General features: G+C 37.6%; 1 protein-coding gene across 7 annotated transcripts in view; it reads right to left on the reverse strand.

The window, feature by feature from the left end:
* The window catches only part of MYRF (myelin regulatory factor), a 115,876-nt gene that overhangs the window by 47,272 nt on the left and 41,387 nt on the right, over positions 1–27,217 (reverse strand). For 4 of the 7 annotated variants that reach the window (XM_088146182.1, XM_088146183.1, XM_088146185.1 and 1 more), the window contains exons 2-7: positions 19,816–19,903; positions 19,034–19,408; positions 10,033–10,094; positions 4,620–4,941; positions 2,395–2,567; positions 1,869–1,995 (exon numbers count right to left, since the gene is read on the reverse strand). In XM_088146182.1, the coding sequence (XP_088002308.1) occupies positions 1,869–1,995; positions 2,395–2,567; positions 4,620–4,941; positions 10,033–10,094; positions 19,034–19,408; positions 19,816–19,903 (1,147 nt within the window). The remainder of the gene's footprint in view (positions 1–1,868; positions 1,996–2,394; positions 2,568–4,619; positions 4,942–10,032; positions 10,095–19,033; positions 19,409–19,815; positions 19,904–27,217) is intronic. The other 3 variants (XM_088146184.1, XM_088146187.1, XM_088146186.1) reach the window with 3 other exon arrangements.

Here is a 27,217-nt window from a genome sequence, read left to right on the forward strand (position 1 = left end):
ATGTAAAGATGGGGGAGGCACGAAGATCAAAATCCTTATAAGGCGGAGGTAAATATCTCTACGCCAACCCCACCCATATTCTCATATTCATGGAACTACTGATAAAAAAGGGGACTGCTGACATATTTTAAGGGATGGGCAAGCAAATTCTCTGATATTTTTGGTAAGAGATAGGCTTATTCTGAAAGACAAAATTGACGAACCTTTCCCCCCTTTCTTTTGTTGAAAAAACCACCACCCTCACTGCCACAGTGGTTAGGCTGTTCTTAGCAGCCTGGCAAAATTCACTTCTAACTTAAGAGTAGAAATGAAGCTGCATTATGACATCATGATGTTACCTTCCTGCTTTCCCCCATCCTGTAGCACTACTATAGCAGACATCCTCACCTAAGTTAGGAAGAAATACTGATTGATAATGTCAGAGGCAGGCTAATCATTACCTGCAGTGACATCAAAGATATCCCCCAATTCTGCTGCATTAAAGAAACACCCAGTCCCTGCTTATTTGGAGCCAAGAAGGCTCAACATTAAACCAAGATGTGCTAAAACATCAAGAAAAAAAGGATCCCAAGGATAAATTATTTAAAAGGTACCACTAGTATTTTAATTTTAAAGTATTAGGCACTGAATTTTTAATTCATTTTTACCATCACATACATTTTTTTTTAAAAAATCTGTTCTGGTAGAATTGGTTTTTAATTATACAGAGGAAAGGTTAGTAAAATCTTTTGCATTAATATGCCCTTTGGCTGATGCAATACATCAATATCTTACTCTACTCCCATTCTATACCTTGAAGGAACTCAGATAAATTGCTTTTTGCAAGACCTTGAGAAGGCAGCCGTGGAAAGCATGCTTTGTTTGGCTATCCTAGGCCATTCAAGGGCAGCCTCCCTCTGATGCCACAGCTGGCTTTCATGTAAATCACTGACCCTTTCTCTCCAGATTGCTCTCATGAAGGCAGATAATAATCTCATTTTATTTGGTACCACAGAAAGCCAGGGTTCCCTTTCTCCCCAAATGGAGACAAACAGGAGATACAAGCTGTCTAGAAATCAAGGAGAGGATTTTTTTTTAAAGGAGGCCATTCCCAGATTGCATCTGGCTGGTTGCCAATTCTCTATCACCTTTCTGGAATGTAGGGAGGATGTGCAGCATTTTTTTCTCTTGAACATTTGTCTTTCTCGCTCTGTAAGCTGTAAACTCTACCCTGTAAGCTGGCTTTCTTCAGCCTCTTGCTCTCACCTTATGTGGCTCCTTTACCTTTCTTCTGTCCATCCAAATCACCTAGATTGCTCTCCATCACTGGCTCTCCCATTGCCCTGTAAATTATGCACCCAATTTCTTTCTGTCCTTTGCATAAACATAGCACCCCCATTGTCCCTTTTCTTCATCTTTCAACAGCTATTTAAATATACCCAGAACTCAAGGTGGCTTACAGAGCACAGTATATCTAAATTTCCCTCCTCCTTTCTTTCTCCTCTTTTAGTTTTTCACCTGTGACACTTCCACATCTCACCATCTTTATCTTGCACCATTCCTTCCAGAAGCCAGATCCCACTGCCCTTTCCTAAATGTTCTCTCTCTTTAGTGTGTCCACTCAACCTTTCTGTTTTGGATTTTTTTGACCAAATTGATTTTTCATGCTAACTTTTTGCTCTTTCTAAACTGATAGAAAAGTTGCTGACTGTGGGCCACAGAACAACAAATATGTTCCCTTTTCTTGAACCCCCTTTTTAAAAAGCACATTACAAATGTGAATCCAAAATATACATTTTAAATTTAAAAATCCACCCATCTTAAAGTTGTTAAGTTGAGAAATACTGTGTTAGACAGAGGAGTACAGTCATATGGTTGTAATTACTTACAGCTCTTTGTAGTTAGCATCATACAGAGTCGACCACTTGTTCTGCTGATGTGGCTGCCATTTTATAGACTGGTAGTTCGGATCCAAGTAGGATGAGCTATTCAAACTGTCATTATCCTGAATCAGTCCTGCAGCAATAGAAAAAAATTGAACTGACATATACCTACAAACTAGATGCAAACTATTTATTTTTATCCCACTTTTCTATTCCTTACTCATTATGCAACAAACCCCATAATTTTTTTTTCTTTGCCTCATATAATCAAGGAATAGTCAAACAGTTTTCTTCCTTTTTTTTTTTTTTTTACACAACTTATGGGACTTTTCTCACTTCCCACTCTCACTCAATGTGGTCAGACAAAGATGCTCTCATGAAAATATACTGCCATTCTGATAGCTTCAGCCCAGATTCTATTCTTTGTTCTCCATGTACTACTCAATAGAACTCTACCTCTTTGGAGCATAAATAGTATCAGGGTACTGGTAGTACTAGAAAGGAATAGAAAGAATTACTGTACAGTACAAACCTGGGGAGAGAGCCCCCTGCTGATGCCAGGGAGGTGTTGGGACTCTGTCAGAGTTGAGTGGCACAGATCCTGTACCTGGCTCCTGTTTTATCATTCCATTGAACATCTGGGCATTGAGAGTGTTTGATGGTGACTCTGAGTGTTTCCTCTTCTTGGCAGGGTGCACTGGAAGGCTGTGGAAGTCAATCATAAATTACAACAGGCATACAAAGGAAATATTTATTCAAATTTAGCCTATGGACATACTTATACATACCCACCATTCTTGTACACCCCAGACATAAATAAAGTTATGTTTCAGTAGGAAAGACTAAACTAGATTACTGGCCTTCAACTAATAGACAGGGCCAGATGTGAGTCACACCCTGACCTATGTGCATCGTAATAACAGTCTGACATGATCATATAATAAAGCAAACAATGAATGTCATCCAGTATCCTATGCAACAATATATTGCATGCAGTTCCTAGTTAGTGGGATGCAGGCAACAGCATGTTGGCTTTCAAGAGGTCTCTAGATTAGAGATCTTGGTTTGCATAAAATAGTTAACCATGCTTGGGATAAAACTGGGCTTGATTGCATTTCTGGCATATTAGCTAGAATTGACCAATACTGTTCTTATCATTAGCAGGAAACACTGCATGTGGCAGAGGTATGGCTAAGATCTAGTCTATAATTTCTCTTCTACTAAAAATGTTATGTGAAAGCCTCTGTTGACCAAATCCATTATTGGACAGTGCAGGTCAGTATCTATGGGTTCACCACAGCATATGAAAGACTGTGATTTTTAATGTAAAAGGAATAAATGTTAAAGAGCATGAAATAAAAATGAAAGAAAGAAAAATATGCTGTGCATTTATGAAACTAATGGAAATGAAAAGGATGTAATCAATCTAAATGGAGTTAGTCTGATATTGTGGTGGTGATGAATTCATGAGCAGAAGTGAAGACACAGGTTTAATTATGAATGAAGGAGCTAAAATATATGCCAGAAAGTATGAACTGATGTTATCTATGATATTGTGAATGTAAGAAACAATAAGCTAATGATTGGTGCATGCTATGTTCCAGTAAATGGTGATAATGGAAGACACAAAAATAAGTTTTAGGAAATATCGTGCAGCAATCCAAGGAATTAAAAAAATATTCTGTTAGATGGCATGAATTGAAGGAGTAGGAGGAAACAAAAGAGCACAGAAAAATGGATTGGGCCATTTGGAGACCAAAGAATGAAAGAGAATAGAGACTGTTCACTGAACATCTGCTTAGAAAAGTGTATGTTTTAAACATACTGTAATATATACCTCTATTTACATAGACACTTATAAAAGAAATTAATCAAAAAGTATGATTATTTTGATTATGATGGAAAATTGAAAGAATTAGTGAAGGATGCAAGAATGATAAGAAGTTCCAAATATGGACCAGACCATTATTTAGTAGTGTCAAAAATGTATCTTGTGGAAAAGATGGACATGGAGAAAAAGAAAAAATGTGAAGGAAACTAGAATGAAAATAGAATGTCTACAGAAGAGCATGTATAAGTCATATAAAACGTATTAAAACACAGATTAATCTCCCAAAATAAGGAACAGAAAGTAGAAAAAAGAAATGGAAGTTGGAAGCTGCTTGGATTAGAATGAAAATAATTACATGGAGTTACACTAATGAAAAGGAATGGTTGGTGGAATAATGAAGTGAAAGAAACTGTGGATAAGAAAATTTAAGCTAGAGGATGAGGATGCAAAAACGAGGATGAGAGAAGGATACTGTATAATGTGAATAAGATAGAATGTAATTAAAGAAAGCAAGGAATGGTTAAGAATAAAAGAGGCAAAAAAATGCAGAGCAATCTTGATGAAAATAAAAGCTAAACAAATAACTGTCAGCAGAGTGAACGGAAGTAAAAATAAAAATAGGTTCCAACAGAAAAGAATATATGTAGCTCAGGTTTGAACTATGGAGTCCTTGGTGCTCTCTGAGCTTGGTTGTTTGCAGATGTCTCATTACCCAATTGGGTAACATCATCAGTGCAAATAAGTGTGGGGTTTGTTCCCTGTTTATATACAGTAGCTTGCCCTGCCACTTTTGGTGGGGAGGAGCTTCATTATTACTTAAGGCTGCCCTTAAGGCAGGAAATGAAACAAGCATAAAGAGGCAAAAAGCTTCCAGCCATAAGTGCATTCCTCTGTTATCTTTCCATCCTTGTTCCCAAAGAACTTACTCTGCTCCATGCTGTTGGAGTAGCTGATGAAGCATCTGTGACTGCTGAGCATGATGCAGATCGCCAGGTGACATGCCCTGTCCTATAGTGAACTGTGGCATCAGAGGCTCAGCCTTCGTGTACATGTCCCGTTGCATGCTGGGATAGTGATGGCTGTGCTGCTGCTGATGTGAATGAAGAGGTGGTGGGGGCAGCCCCTGGAGGTGGGGTGGGGGAGGGGGTGGGGGTGGAGGAGGGGGAGGGGGTGGGGGATGCTCTAACCGTGAGGGGGGAGTAACTTGACACATATTCTCAGGAGTCATAGTTCGAAGAAGGTGAGGATCTAAAAAGAACCAGAAAGATTAATTTGAGTGAAAAGTGCAGATTCCCCGTTTTCAGTAGTCCTAAACTATGATCAATCTCTGCTGTCAATCAGAACAGCACAAAATAATACTGTAAATATAGAAAGGCAGTTCAATAATAGAGACATTCCAGCACTTTTCCTTATAGTTTCAACTTTCATTAAAACAACAAGTAGATTATCAGCTATTTCACCAACAGTTGGAGTTGCATGGTGATAAAGCAGCATATCCAGATTTCAGCCCTTTCCCATGTTTTAAAAAACATTAATAGGGCTATTAAATTTAACATACACTCACTGAAGCTATGTTTATTTGGTATAAAACTGTGTTAATGTTACTTGACAGCTCGTCACTGACTTTCAGCAGTGTGATCTTGAGGAGTCCCACAGCCACAAAAAATCAGCTTAGGGGATGAATATGGCCCAAGGACTGTGGGTTGCCCTCCCTGATGTAGATAGAGCATGTGCATGCACACAATTAGTAAAGTAAGTCATGAATGTTCAACTGCACTACTTAATGAGAAATAAAGCTATTTCCCTTTTCTAGTTTTCTAGCAAATGAGCTAGAATTGTAGGAAGCATCTAGTATATGTGCACACAAGCATGTATGTCTGTATGCATGTCTCTGTGTGTGTGCACACGCATGTGTGTGTGTAGTATACAAAATTTATTAACAATTAAAGCACTTAAATATATTTAAATTACAAAACTTGTAGCCTAGAATAAACAAAAACAAAAAGAACAACAACAACATTACAAACATAAAAAATAAGGAACTTAGCAAGTTCAACTCCAGCAAAAACACTATCAGGCAGCAGTACATTCATTCTGGAACAAAGTAAGGAATTTGAGAATGGTGAGAGCCAAACAGATAAATTTGTTATATGACTGGTCTGATATGCTATCCTTCAGCATGAAGGGAAAAAGCTAGAGCTAGTTATGTTTGTATATCACTGGAAATAATGACATTTGCCTATTTCTTTTTATGTTTTGACTTTATTTATTTTTGACTTTGTTTACAGAAATAAATTCAGTGTATTAATATAAAATAGAGAGTAAACTACGTTTTTTTACTTTGGTCTCCTAGTAATACCCTCTCTAGAAATACATTTTAACTACCAGTTTCCTTCTAGTTATTCACCATTCAGACTCCAGTTTATTACTGAAAGTAAGTCCATTCCCACTCCATTTTTGCTGTTTATTCTCCCCAAAGCTGCACATATCATACAATTTTCTTCTTTTCAGTTCTGCCCCAGGAACCTTTTCCTACCATGTCCACAGGATGCTGCCTTCTTCTCATCCCAAACCCATGAATGAGACAAGGTGAAGTAATCTTTAACTGTATTGATGTTAAAGTAATCTTTTCCACCTCATTCTGACATCATCTACTGAAGGAAAATTAAGTTACTGGCAGTGATTAAGAATTGAGACACGATGGGGATTGTAAATGGGGACAGCAAATTTAATGTTAGTAGTTCTCTGCCAACTCAAACGTGGGTGGATAGTACTATAACTTAGTAACGGAGAAAGGTCCATTGTCTCTGAAGACAATATTGAATTTCAGCTGAAAAAGCATGAAATCCTGGATAAAAAATACACTAGGATCCATATTAAGAGAGAGTATACTTATTAGACTAAATTGGAATAGAAACTAATTTATAGCCAACCTCTCAGCTTTTATATGTTTGAAATAATAAACATGTTTGCGAAATGAGCTTGATGGATCCTGTTCAAGGTTTAATTTCAAAGTCATCCATACAGGAACCATTTTACTCATGTGAGTAAATTGTCCTTTCCAATGATAAATACTCACTGCATGCCATTTGGTTAGCTAAAAGCAAAAGTACAGCAAATCCTCTTTCTTATAATTTTTAGGAGTGGCCTGTAACATGTGACACTCATAATACTTGTAAAGTTAATTACATTACTGGATCCAGACTAGACAACTTTGCCAGCATAGTATTTTGCCAGTTAAGGGAGAGCTTGGCATAATAGGGTGTCTCCCATCATCCACAGCTACAACAGCTAATGGCCAAGAAAGGTGGAAGTTGTAGTCTATCTCATTTAGAAGGCTGATTTGGAGAAAGTGTCTGTAGAACATTCACCAAAGCCCTTGACTCAAGTTCACATGCCTCCTTAGTACAACAGATCTAAAGTTTACTTAACTTTGAAGCCTGATTTAAAGTTGGAAATGTATACAGAGGGCTTTGCTCTGTCAGAGTGTAGGACTAACATTCTTATTAACTCTATTTTCTAGCTGTTAGAGGTTTCATTCAAAGCCAGGATTAATGTGGCTTGAATTATAGAAAACTCAGGATGTAAAAAGAGACAAAACTGCTTATAGATACTGGTTCTTCCCCAAACTTACTGGTGCAGCCTTCTCCAATCTGGCGCCCCCCAAATGATCACACTGTCCATCACCCCCAACTAGTACAGGGTGTGATGGCAGGTGGCCAGCACATGGATTCAAAAGGGAAGAAGGGGAGTTAATTTTGATCACTGTAACATTATTGAGGCCAGCAAAATCAATAACAATTAATTATTATTGCTATCAATAACAATAGGAACTATTATTAAGGCTCATAAAGACCAGCAATTCAGGCCTTCTTCCATCTTCACCCTGCAATCAAATAGCACCTTTAACTATACACTTTCCATTTTAGGAGCAATAGTTAGAAATGATCAGAATTGAAGAAGCTGCTTAAATGTTAAAACAATATTAAAGTATTTTTACAGATGTGTTTGTATGGGTGTGTGTATGTGTTTATCCCATGATGTGTGTATGTGTGTTTGTGTGTACACACACACACGAAGTGGAGTTAATGCACATTTTATTAAACCGCTTTTGTAAGGCAGGCTAAAACAAAACAAACATATATGAAATAGTGTCCTTGAACCAAACTTCTAGCTAGCAGTGCCATGAAAATAAATTGGGTGCCTAAACTACTCCATTACATACTTTAGCTCAAAGGAAAGGCAAATAATGTGAGTTCATCCCAACTTTAAGTTCATCCCAACTGTGACGTCTAGAGTTTGATCATTGGGATCAGCTGTTATCTGTGCTAAATAGTACAATGATTAGTGCAGAATAACAGGACATTCAATTCATCCTCCAGGTATCCCTTGCCCTTGTTTCTTGCTGTCATTGTTCTCTAACTTCAGCTCCCCAACATCCAAAGGTCTCTCTCAAAAAATCTACCCACAAAAAACAAACAACAAAGAGAATTGGGAAAATGAATACAGTATTCCATTTGAACAAATTCAGACTTACTGCCCCTCCTAACCTTCTAAAGTTACTGGAGTGAAATAGTTAATGCTCATAGCAATTAATCAGATTCTTCTGTGGGAGGATGCATCAACAGAGGAAGCAAAAATGATTCTGAAATTAAGCTGGGGAGAAGGGCTGAACACAGAGGAGGCTAACACAAAATATTATAATTAAAGAGGTAGTATATAGCACTCCCCACCTTCTTTTCTTAAAAAAAACTATCACAAAAGCTTATAGTGAAGTTGGGGAGAAATTAAAACATGTTTATTAATGAACTAAAGTTAGAGTCACGGGTAAAGAAGTTTAGAAATGACATCAAATGACAAAGGATGGTGAAATCCCACAAACCCTCACTCCACACACACACATGAACACACAGACACCACCGAACATTTATTAATGACACTGGCTGGCAGCTGTTTCAGAAGAGACGAACAAAATAATTAGCAAAAACAATTTTTTTTACTACTTCAAGATAGGGTGTGGTCACAGAACTGTACTCTAGATTAACATGTAATCCTACTACAATTTCAATTTTCAAACAATTTTAGGCTTTGTAATACACTAAGTAGGCACTACTGGAGCAACATCAAATCCAAATGTTTATTGTCTGGAAATTGAATGGAATATCTGCTACTGCAGAATGAATACTGAGGCAGCACAGTAAATGCGTTATTGAAAGCTATTTCATCTTTCATGTCTCAAGGTTACCTGGCATTTGAACTCCTCCCTCAAAATAAGGAAAGCATTCTAGAAATTATGAGATCACAGATGCAACTCTTTCTACATACTCCAGACTTTCCTGGAGTTTGTGCATTACCAAAAAATCTGAAGTCCCAATTATTTCTCCCACCAGGCTGTTGTTTTAATGCTGAGAGAAAGCAGTTCACTCTGTGGCAAATAATCTGGCCTCTTGGCTATATTTAAAGAACAGCCAGGAGGAATTCCAGGGATTTTTGTAGCGAGATAAAAAGAACTCTTGACCTTTTTCCCAGAGAAAGGAGAAGGAGTTGCTTCCCTGATGAACAAGGCTTAAGTTTTAAAAGAAGGGGCCATGGGGAATTCTCTGAAGATTGCCACAGACAGGACCATCCCCTCAATCCTTTTGCCTCTGCTGCTAATTCTGTTTCCTCACAACCTCAGAAAGAGACAAAAGTAGCTAGTGAGACATGATTCTCCCCTTTCACATACATAAAGCACGGGCAGAACAGAACCGACACCATCCGGTGAAGGGGCGTGGGGAGGGAGAGGGAGAAGGAGAGAGAGAGACCCACCCTCTGCGATGTATCTATGATTTCTGTGCCTGTCACAAGAACTGGAAGAGAGTCCCTTGATATCAAATACAGCACACAGAGAGAGGGCAGGAGCCACAGAGCATACTCACCACCTAAAAGCAAGTTCATGACAGTACCTCTGTTTTGTTCTTCATTTCCAGCACAGACTTGTCTTTATATAAACCTGCAGGAGTCTAACAGCATGTTCACCCACAAAATGAGGCTTAAACCTTCTGCTCTGTGTCCTCACTGGGCAGGTCACCCTTATCCATTTTCCTCTCTGAGAAGGTAGAAGTACACCTTTCCCTCCCCACACAGTCTTGTGTTCTTGGTCCTGCCCACCCACCACCTTTCTAAAAGGGTAGCGGGAAAACAATAGGCGAAAGTCTAGGAATATTTACTAACTGATAATCTCTTCACGTATTGCAGCAGTCTGTTTTTCCCTTTTCTGATAAAGATTTCAGAGTCAACCACTTTTGCCAACCAAAGGGGGGGGAAGGCTGGTGCTTGGGCTCTAATCTTAGCACTTACCATTCACCTGCTGGGGGGAGTATGCTTCTGATCCGGAGTCTGGGGGAGAGTCGGGTAAAGTGCTGAAGAGCAATTGAGAAAAAGAGAGAAAAAGGTCAAACAAATGTCTAGCAGAAGCGATAAGGTAAAACAGATTTCAAATCCTAGGTAGATGGGCTGAGAGAGTATATAGCCCTATTATCTACAACACCCCTGCTTAGCAGAAATTAATTAGGAATTTGTCATGCATTTGTCTGCAAGGTTCTTGAATACAAATGCTTCTGAACCTGAACTCAATCTTATCTCCATATAAGCAGGTCATCTAGTAACAATTCCCTTCCACCAAAGCACTATTTGCCAATTGCTGTTCCTGCCCAAGAGTAGCAGGAAAAGTTCCACTCTTCACACCCCAAACAATTCACCATAGCCCTTTCCCAGTGAAAAAGTCTGGGGTGCTTTTAACAGGTATTCCCTGATACCTGGTGCCAGTTTATACTATTCCCACTGGGAGCATTTTGATATTATTCTTAGGCATCTCATGTCATGCCTATTTTGTTTATCTGCTAGTAAGACTCACCCTACTTCGCTCAGCGGGTCTTCCTTGGCTGAAAGAAGCCAGGTAAAATCTGTTGCTCAAGAAAAAGACTATCAGCTTCGCCGCAAACACAGAGAAGGGCCCACTGACAACAAATTCTCTAAACCTAGGGGTCAAACTGTAGTTTCATCGAGTAGCCCTGACGTTATATAGAAAGCACTTTCCTCAAAGTTAGTAAAAAAAACCTCAAGGATGACAAAGAATATGAATTAATAATTTTTTAACATAAACAATCTTCGAAAGATTACTCAGGATCAAGCAACTTATTTAGCTGCCCCGTTCTCTCTTAACTCAGTGAAATTAAGTAAAGCTTCTAGTCCTGGTGGTTTTTCTATAGACTGATATAAGGATTTTATTGACTTTCTCATTCCTATGCTGCTGAAGGTTTACAATGATGCCTCTTTGTATAAAGCTCTTTCTTTTAACAATGCTTTTATACCAGTAAGTCTGAAAATGGATAAAGATCCTGTAGAATATACACATTATCATTCAATTTCTTTTTTTACCATAGATGGTAAAATTTTGACAGCAATTTTGCCCTAAGGACTTCAAACTATATTGACTTCTGTAGTTCATCCTCAGCAATTTGGTTTTATAAAATAGTGTCAAGTCCTGAATAATATTAGATTATTAGTGGATATCTTTGATACACAATCAGATAAATTGGATATGGCTATGATTATTTCGTAGGAAGTGGAAGAAGCCTTCGATATTGTGCAGCTTAAATTTCTGAAGCATGTTTTTCTCAAATATGTTTTTCCTTTCAATTTTGTCGATTGCATTAAAATGTGGTAGTCCAACCCGTTGTTTAGGTTATCACAGCTAGAATTACTTCTTCACCATTAAGATATCCAGGTTGTCCATTTTCTCCTCTTTCACTGAATTTGACATTGGGATCTTTAGCCTTTTATATTAGGCAACCAAAGGATACTTTGGGTATCAGCCAGAGTAGAGTTTAAATTGTTGTCCTATGCCAATGTTATTCTGTGTCTTACTGATAATTATTAAGACTCTTTACAAAATTTATGGATATAGTACAACACTAAGCTAAATCATCAAGTTATATTCTCATAATTGGAAAAGGCTAATATATTTCCTATTGTTTCTAGATCTCTGTGGATGTTTATAAAAAACAGGGCATTACATTTTGTTTGAACACATTTCAGTACTTTGGAATAATTATTTGTAGAAAGATTTCTTCACTGACAGAGGTTAATATTCCTAATTGTCTACCTCTGATTAGTATTGCTACAAATAAAGGATTAAAAATCTACATCAGCTTTTAGGAAAGAATAAATGTAATTAAATAAATGTTATTCCAAGACTGATAGATATTCTTAGTGGGATTTTTATGTTAATAACTGCTAAGTATTTTAAAGAGATTGATAAAATACTGAGAAAATTCTTATGGAATGAAAATGATAAAACTCTAAATTTTATCTAAATTATGATTTTCATATGAAGATAGGGATGTCAACTTTCCTAAACTTCAGCTATAGCATTAGTTGTATATTTAGGCCTATGTTTCTTGGTAGAATTTAATTAAATTTAATTAATTTCATTTAATTTGATTTATCTCAAAACCATTATGGGCACAATTAGAAAGTTATTATATAACCCTCTTACTGTCTTGGCAGGGACTTGGTTTCTGTTTTGGTTAAAAGTCAACACTTCACTCTCATGAGACATTCATATTACATATTAAAGCCTGAAAATTACTGAACAATCCTTCTTCTGAAATTCATGGGCAAAATGTCATCAGTGCTTTCAATCAGTTCATTGTTAATTATTCTTTTAAAACATCTGATGTGTTGAAAAAATATATGGATTGCCTAAAACTTTTGAACAGTAATATTCATCTTCTGACTATATAATTTGGGCCTGAAGCATTAGCAGCATTCCAAACTCTTAAATATTAATATTATAGAAAAGGTTTTGTAGATTCCCAACTCTATAGGTCATTTTTATGTAGAACAGAAAATAATATTAGGGTAGATTTGGAAACCTGCAAGTAACTTGGAAAAAAATCCTGTTTTAGCAAACCAGCTTGCTAGAGTTTTAAAGAATGTTAAGTTAATATCCTATGAGCTTAAGGTAGAATTAATACAAGAAAGGATTCTTTTTTGTGTTTACAGAATACACCAGTGGATGTATAGTATGGGTTGGATTTCAATTTCTGTATATTAGGAGTGTAATACTTTGGAGAGGACACTGATTCATATGTCTTGGGCTTGTTCTACAGTGGCAGCATTTTGTTTTAATGTTCATAAGGTTGCTAATAGGAAAAAGAAAGTACAGGATAAAGATGTGAATGTGATGTTAAATTATATTTTGAAATTTGTAACTTACTGAAGTATGATGAAGAACCTGATTTACCACAAGTGGGATATAGCTAAACAGATTATTTTACCCCAGGTGAAAAATTATTACATTTAATTTAAAAACCTGAATGGAAGGCATATATTCAGTTTCTACCTGTGAAGTGGCATTCTGTTGACATTTTGTAAACTCTAATCAATATTACTCTGTATGGTCTCGGTTTAAACTGTTGTTTTTTTTTTTTTTTTATTTATATTTATTCCAGCATGTATTTTTCTTTCTTTCTGGTTCATTTTTATTTGTGCTTTTTTCCCCTTTTCTTTTAATTTTGCATATTGTTATTCTTTTTTTATGTTTGTATATTAAATACCACAATACAAAATTTTAAAAGTACAAGGGGGAATCTACACACAAGACCAAAACTGATATAAAACAGAAAAATCTATTGGGCTCAAGAAAAGGGCCAAAGTTTATAATTTCTTTTAAACTACTAAGTATCTTTCAGTATAGTTTTATTAATTTATTTGTATTAGCTCAATGGTCTCCACAGAACTTTGCAGACTAGTAAACAGAGTAGGAAATTATTTAGGTTCTTTTGGATTTAGTTCAAACTGTGGAATATTTTCAATAAATATCATTTCTAAAGCAAAATTCAAAATGAATTCTTCAAAATTAAGAATAGATCTTGGTGGATTTCAAAGCAAATCCATTCCTTCCATAAGGCAGTCCTGCAAGTTTCTAACAGGTCAGTGAGGTCAGTCCCAGCCTAACAGTCTGATTCTATACATACCTTTCAGTAGCTGATAACAACTGCTATCAATACTGAATGGCAAAGTCAAGTAAACAGAAGTAAGCCAGTTGAAAGTGAAGAGGTACAAAAGAAAATGTAGTAAACCCAAGTAGAAAATGAGTTAATGGGAAGTCAGTTCAAGACAACCCTGAATTTCCCTGTTGTGTGGGATAATCAGGATAATTGTCTGAAGAGGAGCTCACTAAAACAGTACAGTATCTAATCATCAGTTGACAATCCTGGCTGTGCTACTGTGTGACTTTTGTATTTGTTTTCTTCTACCCCAGAAAGTGTTTCCTTAAAATATTATACAGTAGGTCATCTTTCAGAACCTAAAGCTCTCTCATAAAACTACAGAACATAATTTCAATTCCTTCTACCACTCACTGTACTCTATCTATCCAGAAACAGTTTACAGATTTTTCACAATTACGTTCAGATTATTAAAATGCATGGAGCAGCCAGGTTTTTAGCCACAATTCATTTAAACATTTAAAGTCAGCAGACCTAACCATCTGCATAGAAGTTTACAGTCTTTACTTTCTGTGATGACCACAGAGAAACAGTGAAGAAAAAACACTAGCTTTCAATGAATGAGTGGCAAAGAAATTTAGAGGAAAAGTCTAAACACTAAAAGAAGCTACAGAACAACTAAGACTAGGATCTCTACAAAGACTAGAGTTTGGAGATAGGCATTAGAGGTGAGAACCGAATGGAAGAAGCAGAACAGAAAGATAATTATAGGTACAAGGCACAATGTTTCAGAAGGTGTGTTCCTGGGATTGAAGAAAGGGAACAATGTCTGGAGTGACAGTAAATACGTTGACACAGCGCAGAAAGAGTAACAAAATAAGACAGAGAAAATAAGACAAAAATCTATTTTAATTCCTTCAGTTCTAATATACAGGATGATAGAACTTCTGCAAAATAAGGATGAGATTGATGGTCACGTAAAAAAAAGCAGAACTCAGTTCAAAAACTTTAATGCATTGTGGAAATGTGACGAGAGAGTTAAGAAAGATCTTGAGTTGAGTGAAGATACTATGCAATATTTTGGGGTGACTGAAGAGGAACAACATCCTAAAGATAACCAATGCTGACAAATTTGCAGCATACAACAGGAGACAGATCTAAGACATAAATTAAAATTGAGACCAAAATTAAAAAATGGTTTTCGGGGGTTTTGGCAACAGACTAGATGTAAGAGAAAAGGAATGGGAGAAGTAAATTTTTATATAAACACTAAGAAAAACAAAGATCTATTAACTACCAGCATCAAGGTGCAAAAAGTAGGGGCGACAAATAAAAAGGAATTATATTCAAATGTGGCTATATTTTAATAAAATTAGAACTTCCTAGTCCCAAGTTTTTCACACCAAATCAGAAACAAATGGATAATTTATCATACACAATAATACACTTCTATTTCTGTTTGTATTTCAAGGTCCTAATGAGACTTTAGTAAGTAAAGCCTTTATCAGATTATTTTTGTTAGAGGTAGGTATGGTGAGCAGAAAATATGGGAAGTTAGCAGAAGATCACTCTGTCTGTGTTCGGATAAAATGTGTGTGGACCATTGTATGAACAGACAAATCAATACATAATTTGAAAACACTAAGTAAATCAGAAACTTTTTTGAACAATGGAGCTTCTTTATCCAATTTGCCAATAGCTATTCTTTTTCCTTAATTCCTCCTGCCTCCCAGGAAAAGTTCTGGAAAGATGTGGATAAGATGTGGATCCTTTATTTCTGAGAAACAAAAATTTACAAGGAACACGGAACTATACATGATAGATTTTGAGCCATTATAACTGAACACTTATGATGAACTGTCCAAGAGACGCTGAATCCGCCGCTGATTTTTTGTTTTCAGTTTTTGTAGTTGTGTATAGGTTTGATATGCATCTTGGATATTTATGTGGAAAAACAAAGAAGTTTACAATTTATTTTAAAAGATGCAAAAATGAAATAATAACATTAAATGAACAAAGGTAAAAAGATTGCATAATATCAGAAGTAAACTAATGACAGATATTCAAAGAAACACCAGAAACAAAAACAGGTAAGATGTTCTGAACAAAGAACTTGAAGATGAAAATGAAAGTAGAGAAGAATACGTGTTACAGCAGAATGATTTAAGACACAGAAAATATTTAAGTTTGGTTTAATAAAAGAATGAGAAAGCTTGGTCAGGACAGTGAAACAATTAACATGCAAATTGAAGTACATCTTAATTTGAGATAGAAGACAAGAAAGTGAGGCTATAGGCACAAATTAAAAATTGATGACAGACAGGTAGCACAGGGGAAATTTGTTCTGTCCCCAGGACCCCAGGCAAAGGCAATCTTCTTCCTAATGATGACATATCTTCTTTTTAGTGACAATTAGATACAGACAAGGAACATACCACAATCCTTGCAAAAAGAGATCCTACAAGTTACATTCTTTCATAGCTAATTGCAGCCAAGACTTCATCCAGGCTCCTCCAAGGATCAGGCTTAAAATTTACATTATTAAAATAAGCTTGATCGTAGCTCAAATGCTTTGAGTGGAGTCAGAAGGTGACTATTTTTATGAATTAGCAGAAACTCCAGTCAAAACTTGGAAATCTAGAAGAAACAGACTTCATATCTTCCCTTCCTTTTCAAATAGTGCAGTTGCTTTATGCTTCTAATGAAGCTACTGAAGCAGATTCCTTTGCTTCTCAGCCATCAAAGTTGTGAATGTTTTGTGATTCTGCTCACCTTGAAGCACCTATATTCTCAAACATTTTGGGCTGCTGAGCTTTTTGGAATTCTGAGAACTCTTGCAAAATGGGGAGAACTTATCAATTCACAAAAAGGCTGCCATGGAAGATATAGTCAATTTCTAAGTACTGATTTATCAGAATGTTACTTGCCCCTAATAAGGTACTCCATACTACCCTGCCTACTTTCTTGTTTTTTCTACAGATGGGTATACTTTCAAACAAAACATTGATCTACAACCACCCATCATTTTTTATTTTTAAAAGATTCTTAAGGTCCATATAGGTGAACTCAGCATTCATCTAGGGTACCAAGTTAAATATGGCACCAAATTTCAAGAAAAAGAAATCAAAGCTGACCTTGAGGTTTATGGATGGGGACAGCAACTGCATGGTTTGCCTAGGACAATCGTTGCTAGCAGCTATCTAGGGCTGCCACTGCATATGTGAGGTCTAGACGTATTCATGGAAAGAAAGATGATGCTGAAGGCTGGCTTTCGCTTTGTAGCCATATGCTAGCTTCTCATTTTTTAAAAAATTAAAAAACATTTTGAAATGTAATTAGTCCAGCTAGACAACCTGGCAAGTGAGTGTCTTACTGGGTACCCCAGATCTATGCTGTTCTCTTGATTTCATTTCTCTCTGCATGGCCTTTATGGACCAGATGGATGATCCATGAGTTCCTGATTTGAAAAGTTACATGGGGTAGACCTAATCTTATCTGAACATGCATGTTTTGAAAATCAAGACAAAATATATTGACTTGTCTGTCCGCATTTATGTGTCTGAAAAAAAACTCTGTTTTTGCTGGTTGGTTATCTCTGAACAATTAAAGATTGGAAATGGTCAAAATCTCATGAGATTTCAGCCTTTTTTTTTTTTTAGTTTTGGGGTGTGTGGGTGCCATCTAGTGGTGTTGTGGATGTCATAGTGCCCGCAGGTGCCACACTGGCAACCCTGGATGTGAATTAAGGGGACACACTGGAATAAGGGGCACTCCTTATAGGTGATAAATACATTTCCTCTTATTTGATGCCAAAAAAAAAAAAAAACCCCACACAAATACAAAACCACAATCCTGCCAGTCTAAGATAAGAAAGGTCTTATGGTGTATTTTGTATAAAACACCAAAACAAGGCATTATTTCAAGTTAGAAAGTAAAGTGCAGATCAATCTACTTTCTCAAGCCCATCTTCCAATTTTTAACTCTTGTGTAGGAGTCAACCCAAGCCTAACTAACCTTCTGCTCCAATCTCACCAACTGCATGGTTAACATTCTGTGACTCACTGTTCTTTAGCAGATTAGAATATCCATAAATGTTCTGTGGGATCATTCTGTCAACAGCTAGAAAGCATTGCTAAGCCACTATGTAGCTGACTATAAGTTTAATGGTTTCTGCAAGAAATCTGAGTTGCTGGTCATCTTTGTTTCACTTTTTTTTCTGGCAAATTCCTCTATCATATTATAGCTATTTATTCCCTGCCTACCACAATACTGCCTTTTCGGTTTTCAACTTCAGCATCATTTTCACGCATCCCTATCAAACTGCAGTACTGTAGCAACGAACACTCAATGAACATTTACTAGAGCTGAATTCCTTCTCTGTCCCAACTCTCTTTTGCAGAAGTCGGGAAATGCATAATTCCTTTAAATCTTTTAATATTCCCTTTTCCACTGAAACGACATATCCCACCTCTGTTATAAGGAAAATGAAATTTGATTTGGATTCCACTATGAGTCAAAAGGATTTATAATGTACACCCAGATATGATCTGGTTCAATTCCACAAGACAGAGTCATGCATATTTTTTTCAGTCTCCCCATCCCATCCCCCTGCATCCTCTAAAAGTGCCTAAAAACCACATTCTGTATATTCCAAGCTGACCAAGTTCCAGTAGTCAAACTAAAATCAACTCAATGATACAAATAATAGGCAGAATAATTATGTGGAATTCTGGATTTACATTTTGCATTTTTGCATTTGTGCTTGTTATTTCAGACCCCTTTGTTCTCCTTTAATCTACTCAAGTCCTGCTTCTTTTAGAATATACACTGGGGTTAGTATATGTTCATCTAATTAGCTGTTGACTAGTTGTTCATCTATTCCAATCCAAGACTGTTGGTGCTAACTGACAGCAGCCCCCCAGGACTCCAGGGGGGATTTCCCTAGAGCCCCCTAGAGATACCAGAGAACAAACCAATGGATCTTTTAAATGTGAATTTAGTGCTCTACCGTTGACTGAAAGCCAATTCCTCCCGTAATTAGCAGCTACCATTTTGCCACCAGAAGACCAGCTTCCTGTGGGACTGCTGTTGTTATTCAAAATGCACATTTCACATTTCTACCCTAACCTTAACTACCTTTAAAAAACTACATTACAGGGGTTAGGTAGGTATTCAAAGTGTCTAATAATACAAATAAATAAAATATAAGAGAATCTGATGAAAACTGTTGTGTTTTAAGACTAAGATGGCATTGCTTGATAAGAGAATTTGCAGAATTGTTCAAATATAACCTCATTGTAAGGCTCTGAAACCTTATCTTCGCATAACCACAATCCCTTACTTACCCAGATGTGTAGGAGGCTTCTGATTTGATTGGAGGGGCAATGTTGGATAGACAGTGGCCACTGAGGTACCCTTTGGGTACTACCATGCCATTGTTGTTATTGCAGTTGAGATGAGCACTGTAACTGGACCCACATGGATTTGGCAGGGGGGGACCATGACGTAATGGAACTTGACTGCTTGGAGGACCAGGATGGAGACCATGACGGACTGGGACTTGAGTGCTTGGGGGACCATGATGGAAATTACCACTGGGTACAGGAGTAATTACATGACCAACACTGGAGACAGATGCATTGACAGTGGTGGAGCTGGAAGGCTGAGTATGAGGATAACCAGCTGAAACTGGGATGTCAGAGATGGAATCTAAATCAGAGCTGAAGGAGAAAAGTTGAACAACTTGTATAATATGTGCATCTTACAATCCTAAGATACCATATAGATTGTATCCATTTCTAACCATATGCCTAGTTGGATTCAACTATAATGCCAACCCAGGATTTTTAACCATGGTTTCTTGAACAAGCATTTTGGCCTGATCTGCACATCAAACTAAACCTCAGTGGGTAGATTCAAACATGAAGGAAAGCCAAAAGCAAAACATGTCATATTCCATCTTCAGGAAAATATGTGGAAGTACTGAAAAGAATGGAGGCAAAAGATGAAGAAAATGGCAGCTCACATCACCATAACCTCATGTGCAACCATCATTACCACTCTCACTGGATCAAACAGCATCACTGACTATTAAGAATACAAATGAAAAAAAAAAAAAGACACTTACATATCTTGTGAGTCCTCTTTACCAATGTATTCTTCCAGGATGCTGGTGTCAATGTTCGATGGTTCAAGTGCTCCATTAATATCATGACCTAAAGAAAAGACCGGATACACAAAACATAGCAAAAAATCAGACAAGATGTCATTCTTCCATAAGGACAGGCAGAACTCTGATAATTCCCCTGAACAAAAATTCTGATTTAAATAACAAAATTGACTTAAAAATTGATGTTTGAAACGGGAAATGGAATCCAGTCCAGATTATAAGAACTGAGTATTACTCTAGAATAATCAGCTGGAAGAACAAAAACCAGAGTGTAGAGACCATTTAATTCACAAAAGTTCATGCTACCTACAATAAAACGTGTTCATACCTGAACCAGGTATGCACATAACATATATATCAGTAAGGATGCGAGGAAAAAATGGACCAAGAATTGACAATGATGAGTCACAATTCCTGACACTGAATCATCTGGCTTGTTTCTACGAAAAACTACAAACTATTAAGATGATTTATTTGTCTTTTTTTTTTTTAATCTGTGCTCAGTCGTTACCGACTCTGCAGTGACTGCTTGGACGAGTCCTTGCAGTTTTCAAGGCAAGGTGTTTCGGAAGTGGTTTGCCAGAGCCTCCTTCCTAGAGCAGAGCCCAACTGGCGAGCGCAGGAGGCGGAGTTTCTGTTGCTTTGCGCCCTTTTCGGGCGAGCACGGTTTCGCACTTACCGGCAACTGCTCCTGACTCCTTTTGCAAGGCGCCGCCAGCATTTTTCCTCCCACCGGAGTGAGAGTACCCATTTATCTACTCACGTGAGTTTTCGAACTGTTGGGTTGACAGGAACTGGGGAGGAAACAGGAGCTCACCCTGTTAAGGCGAAGGCTAGACTCCAACTGCTGAAGCGTCGACCATTTCTGGCCGGCAACTTTCAGCGTCATTAAGCCGCTGCGCCACCGCGTCCCCCTATTTTATTTGTCATACTGAGCTCAAAACAATATTCCATCGGCTGACAATCTTAACAGGAACCACTGCATGTTCTTAGGAGAAATCATTAATTCCAGTCTATTACCCTGAGATAACCAAAATCCATGACTGGCTTTGGTACTTCTTATGCCCATCCCATGGTTCTAAAGAAAGGTGCCCACCGTCTCATACATCAAAGGCAGGCTGGCTTGCAGGCTTTGGGTGACCTTCATCCCTTCAGTTCCAATCAACACCCCCCCATCAAGATTTGGCAACCCAAATAACAGGAACACCATTTTCCATATTTCCCCTATAGTATCAGAGCTAGGGAGAGAGGAGGGAGGATAAAATAAGAAGTAAAATCATGTATTAAGGCTCCAGGGGCTATAAGCCAGTGTTTCTTAAAGTGTGGTCTGAGATGCCCTGGGGGCCCCCAAGACCCTCGCAGGGATCCACAACACCATTATTTGCCAGATATTGAAGATATTTGCAAAAATTTAAAACAATATCACTCTTCTCATTATTATTTTTTTAATTTGTTAAAAATATAGGGTTTTTTCATGAAAAATATTTTATATATGTTAATATATAATGGGTTTAATATTGTTATTTTGGCATGATTCAGTAAATAAATATTCTATGAATAAGTCAATACAGTAAATATCAATAAATATAGCCTATACAAATAAAAGCTCTTTTGGGGTCCTCCATAATTTTTAAAAGTGAGAAGGGGTCAGGAGAGCACAAAGTTTAAGAAACACTGCTTTAAGCCATCTCTTCTACTTAGGACCATCGTTCCAACTTCAAATCAGAAAAGTAGAATAAAACTTTCAATATCCATCCTATCTGTCAATGTCCCTATATCACTGCCATACCTCTTGGCCACCAACAAGTTTCATAAATTATTATTTTAAAAAAGGGGCAAAAAGACAACCTCCTGCTGCCTCAAGAAATATCTGGTTTCTTTTCTATCCTCTTCACAAAATTCTCTTCTTGTTCTTGTACTGCAAAAATGGATTGAATTTCTTGGTAGAAAATGCTTGCTTTATCTAATTCCTGGGAGCCAGAAGCTCTCTGGAGTTTATATACTAGTCCTGGGTGTTAGAAGTATTTTTAGGAAGAAGGGAACTCCACTCTGAGTTCAAATAAAATAAAGACATTTTCCTGAATGGCTCATCACAACAGATTAAAATGGTATGCCATTTGCTCACCAGATAAGCACACACATAAAGTTTCCCTCCCCAAACCCCATCTTATCCCCCCTCCCCGCCCAAAGAAGCATTCTGGTTCAAGATTAGGCCTCCACACCCACACCCTCCCAAGAAAAAAATAACCAAGGGGAATAAAATAAAAAGAGGTGGTTTCAACCTAGAATTGTATCCTGTGAAAATCCTTTTCATTGCTAGGCAAACAAATCTGCAGAAATAAATCCAGTAAGGAATTTTTTCAGAAGGATCCATGAGTGAGTTTAGGAAGGGAGAGAGAGGAAAAGGAGGGAATCTTTTTTGGAGTCACACAAAGCGGGGAAAGACAGGGCTGGGACACGATTTAATGAGAAAGTCCTCAGCTCTTTATTTGCTACTCTGTGAAGAATTCATCAAGGCAAAATCACCTCATTCCCTGCTCTTATAATAGGAAAGCAACAGCTTAATCCGCACTTCTACCTCTATCTGTACTGGTGTTTCAAGAATGAGAACTCTCCTTGAGGTCCAAGACTTGGTGTTCTGTTGGTTTTCACATTTCCTGCATTTCTACATCTATTTCCTAATTATGCCTATCTTCTTTTTTAATTGGTAATATTTGCATTCGTGTTGTGTGAATCAGCCTTATGTGCCCTATTGCCAGCTCTACTCTTCGGCCATGCCATTCTGATTTGCAAGTATCACCATTAATACTCATCTGATCCCCACTAAGATTTAAGAAAACCCTTAAATAAAGTTCAGATCTGATCTTCCCATTTGTATTGCATCTTTTTTTCCAACAGTGGCCAGCAGGATTTTTCCAGGAAGACAACAAGCAGGATATGAAGGCAAAAGATTTCAGCTAAGCAATGGCTTGTTTGGCCCAAGTGTTAATTTAATGTCTAATACTGTTGTCAGGTTTTATTTCCAGTATGGATGTGGCCAGATACAGCATTTGGAAATAAATCTCAAAGGAGAAATGGGTACTGAAAAATAGGAATATAGCTAAACTCAACAAGGCAGTATTCCTTTTATTCTTTTAAAAGTAGTAGAATTGAGTATTTGATATCCATTCTGTACAAATCCTTTTGCAACAATCATAGTTGTTTATTTACTAACACTTAAGTTGAAAGCAATAAATTGATTGGCTACATCAATTTTAATGATAGGAATCTAAAGCAAATGAAGAATTCAAGTGAGAAAGAAAATCTATTTTTGTGTGGTATGGGTATGGTAGGATTATAATTCACATGTTGAAAAAGAATGGCTTATTGCATTTCCTAGCCAAAGAGTCATGTGTGGATCTGGCAAAATCTAAATATCAGTTGCTGTTTCCTTCAAGCTTTTCATGTCAATCATATTGTGGCTGTTCCACAGTGGTATTATTTTTAGCTTGAGTGGTAGGTCAGTTCCAATCTGCTGGCCATCTTGTCTTGAAGGTCACCTTCATGAAGAACCTCAAAAGGAACCCAAGCATAGGTGAGATAAACAACCAGAAGCAGGAGGCATTTCAGCTGGATAGCTTAGGAACTAAAGATGTGATAAGCAATTCTTTTTTTAGAGTGCCAAGTCCTATAAGCAGTTACTGGTGTTTTGATAAGGGAAGAGCTTTTCGTTTCTTACTTAAAAATAAATAAAGCCTCTGAAGGGTTTTTCCCAGCTTTAGGCTAGAGGAACTTGAATTAGCCACTCCAGCATGGGTGACATGTCAACTCCAGTGCCACAACATGTTCTGTGTTTCCCCAGTCTGTCTTGTTTAATACTTAACTCTTAAAGCCTTAATGCAAGCAAAAACAATGGGTCCAATCTTGTTTTCTCTCTTGTGAACTACCTCAAAAACTGGGAATTTCTTTTCCAAATCTGCTCTTCATTTGCTTTTTCATAAACTCCCTCATATGTCTTTCTGTCTCTCTAGAGCAAAAAGCATCTCTGGAATGTCTGCCACTCAGTGCAAGCTCTTAAGAGCATCTTGTTGCTCAAAACTTCTGCTCAATAAAGACCTGTTACCAAAAGCCAGCTTAGGTGATTAATTACAAGCTAACACCACTCTTTCTGGAGTCACGAGCTCTTAACAACATTAAGCAATGCCCCTTTGCCCCCATCCCTTTTCAGCTAGAGATTAGAGGGAAGCAGGAAGCTTCAGAAAAAATACAAATTCTTCCAAAAGCTGCTGTGTTGTTCCTAGTTCTAATAAACCAGGTGGTAGTGGTGGCGGTGGTGGTGATGATGATGATGAAGAAGAATTCAGTCTGTGCTCATCTTTCCTCAGTCAAACGTACAAGTACTACTCCTGTCTGAGCCCTTCATTATCTACTGCAGAGTTCAACCTGCCCTTTACTAGACTCCTCCTAAACTCTGGTTCAAAGCACACACTTTGAACCAGCTCACCAGTCTGAACATTAATGCAAGATGGAAACAAGATGCACAAAATCTAAAATAATCAGAGAGAGACAGCAATTCAGCTGAAGGAACAAGTACTTCTATGGGATCATGGTGAACACATTTCCTTCAAGAAGAGTTCACTTCCCGACCAGCTAAAAATCAACAATTATGTGTTTCTCAGGTAGCCAAACCAATGTGTAGTTCAAAAAGCTTCTTTATAATATTAGCAATGTTTACTCCTTTTTACAACTGCAATCCAATTCTCAATCTTACAGTTTGTAGATTTTACCACAAAAGTGAATTAAATTTAATGTTCTATTAAAATACAACTAAAGGTAATGAAATAATACACCTTGCTACTTTCAGAAGTGCAACCTGAACATGTAGCTTTCACTACTTTTTTTATTTTCAAGTCTTCAACATTTAATGGCCAAAGCAAAGGCTTATAACAAAATATCATATGCAGTACTGTTATATAATCAAGCTAAATGACTGTTCAGTGTTTTGTGTGCAAGTCAATCCCTCTCTTGTTCCAATATGCTCTAAGGAAGTTTGAAGACTGTACCATGTGAAACCACATACATGTTATACTGAAAACAAAACAAACTATGGTTAATCATCATTTAACCATTTAAGGAAGCATAATAAATCACTTAAAAGTGTGATTTATTATTCATTATTATTACTCATTAATGTTGCCATCCCAACCATAATTCTCAGTTCCAATAAAATAAGTATCTAGGGTAACTGAAAACAGGAATGAAACCACTGAAAATGCTAAAGAAAAAGAAAAAAGAGTGGCTGCACAACTCCAAAGCTCACCCAGACTCATTCCTATGTTGCTCAACTATGATTTGGTACCTCATCCAACACAGCCATTATCAGAATTGTTAAATCTAGGTTTAAAGCCAAGACTATATTTTATTTAGGGGACAGAAGCATCATATTTACACCACTCATGGGTGAGAGGCTGTGAAGTTGGAGATACTATTTTTTGTCATTTTTCAGCAATCCCATAAAGTATATACACTGCTAGTGGCACTAGTAGTGTTGCTATCAGGCTTCTTAAAAACCACCATTTTTTATTTTATGAACAAGGCACCTGAATGAGATCAAAAACTATTGACCACCAAAAGAAAGATTAGTTTGATGAGAAAATTGGGTCTTCTTGCTGACTGCATCTTTAAATCAATGAAATTTCAAAGACCTAATCCGAATGGATCATACTTCAAATACTTAAGCATATTTTCTCTGGTACCTGTATTATTCTTTGGAATACAATTTTTCTTCTCTTTCTATGTTTTTTAACCCAAAAAACTGTCAAACAGAAGAGAGATCCTTGATTAAGCATGCAGGCACACTAAAACAAGCAATTTCTCAATTAAAATTGGGTTGTGAAAGCATGTGGACACACACCCATTCAAGGCCAACCTCCTGACCCAAACAAGAACTTAATGCAAGGCATCCAAGCAGATGACTGTCCAGTGTGCGCTTGAACACATCCAGTGAAGGCGAGCCCATACCGCCCCTGGGGACATCTGGTTCCGCTGATGAATGGCTCTGCCTTAGGTCAGGATTTTTTTATGGTACAACTCAATCAGAATCCGCCTTCCTGTAACTTAACCCCATGATTCTGTGCTGTATTCTGGGATGACAGGTAGCATGTCTTGAACTTTTGCCTAGTAACATCCTTACCAGTGTTCATCTTTGAAAAGCACTACCATATCACTCCTCAGTATTTTCTTCTCAAAGCTAAGCATGCTCAGGTCCTTTAAACTCACTTCATAAAATTTGGTTTCCAGCCTCCTGATCATCCACGCTGCCCTTCACAGGAACTTTTCCTAGTTAGTCTAAGTGGTTCTTCAAGCGTGGTGCCCAGAACTGGCATGATACTTAAAGTGAGATCTGGCCAACGCAGAACAGAGTGGAACTATAACTCCCTACCCCTTCATGGATCACTGCCTTGTTGTGGCGAAGGGGCTTGCGTAACTCAGTGAAGCCATGAGCTATACCGTGCAGGGCCACCCAAGACGGACAGGTCATGGCAGAGAGTTCTGACAAAACATGGTCCACTGGAGAAGGAAATGGCAACCCACTCCAGTATCCTTGCCAAGAAAACCCCATGGACAATGTTAAAAGGCTAAAAGATATGACGCCGGAAGATGAGCCCCTCAGGTCGGAAGGTGTCCAATATGCTACTGGGGAAGAACGGAGGGCATTTCCAAGTAGCTCCAGAAAGAGTGAAGCGGCTGGGCCAAAGCCGAAAGGACGTTCAGCTGTGGATGTATCTGGAAGCGAAAAGAAGGTCCAATGCTGTAAAGAACAATATTGTATAGGTACCTGGAATGTAAGATCTATGAACCAAGGCAAGCTGGATGTGGTCAAACATGAGATGACAAGACTGAACATTGACATCTTGGGAATCAGTGAACTGAAATGGACGGGAATGGGTGAATTTAATTCGGGTGACCATTATATCTACTACTGTGGGCAAGAAACCCTTAGAAGAAATGGAGTTGCACTCATAGTCAATAAGAGAGTCGGAAAGGCAGTAATGGGGTACAACCTCAAAAACGACAGAATGATCTCAGTGCGTATCCAAGGCAAACCATTCAATATCACAGTCATCCAAGTCTATGCCCCAACCACTGATGCTGAAGAAGTTGAGGTTGACCGCTTCTATGAAGACCTACAACATCTTCTAGAACTAGCACCAAAAAAAGATGTCCTTTTCATCATAGGGGATTGGAATGCTAAAGTAGGAAGTCAAGGAGTAATCGGAATAACAGGCAAGTTTGGCCTTGGAGTACAAAATGAAGCAGGGCAAAGGCTAATAGAGTTCTGTCAAGAGAACAAGCTAGTCATAGCAAACACTCTTTTCCA

The sequence above is a fragment of the Python bivittatus genome, unplaced genomic scaffold (genome assembly GCF_059951505.1).
Source record: "Python bivittatus isolate LINGU-HERP-01145 unplaced genomic scaffold, Pbiv_v1 ctg000480_np1212, whole genome shotgun sequence".
Taxonomy (NCBI): domain Eukaryota; kingdom Metazoa; phylum Chordata; class Lepidosauria; order Squamata; family Pythonidae; genus Python; species Python bivittatus.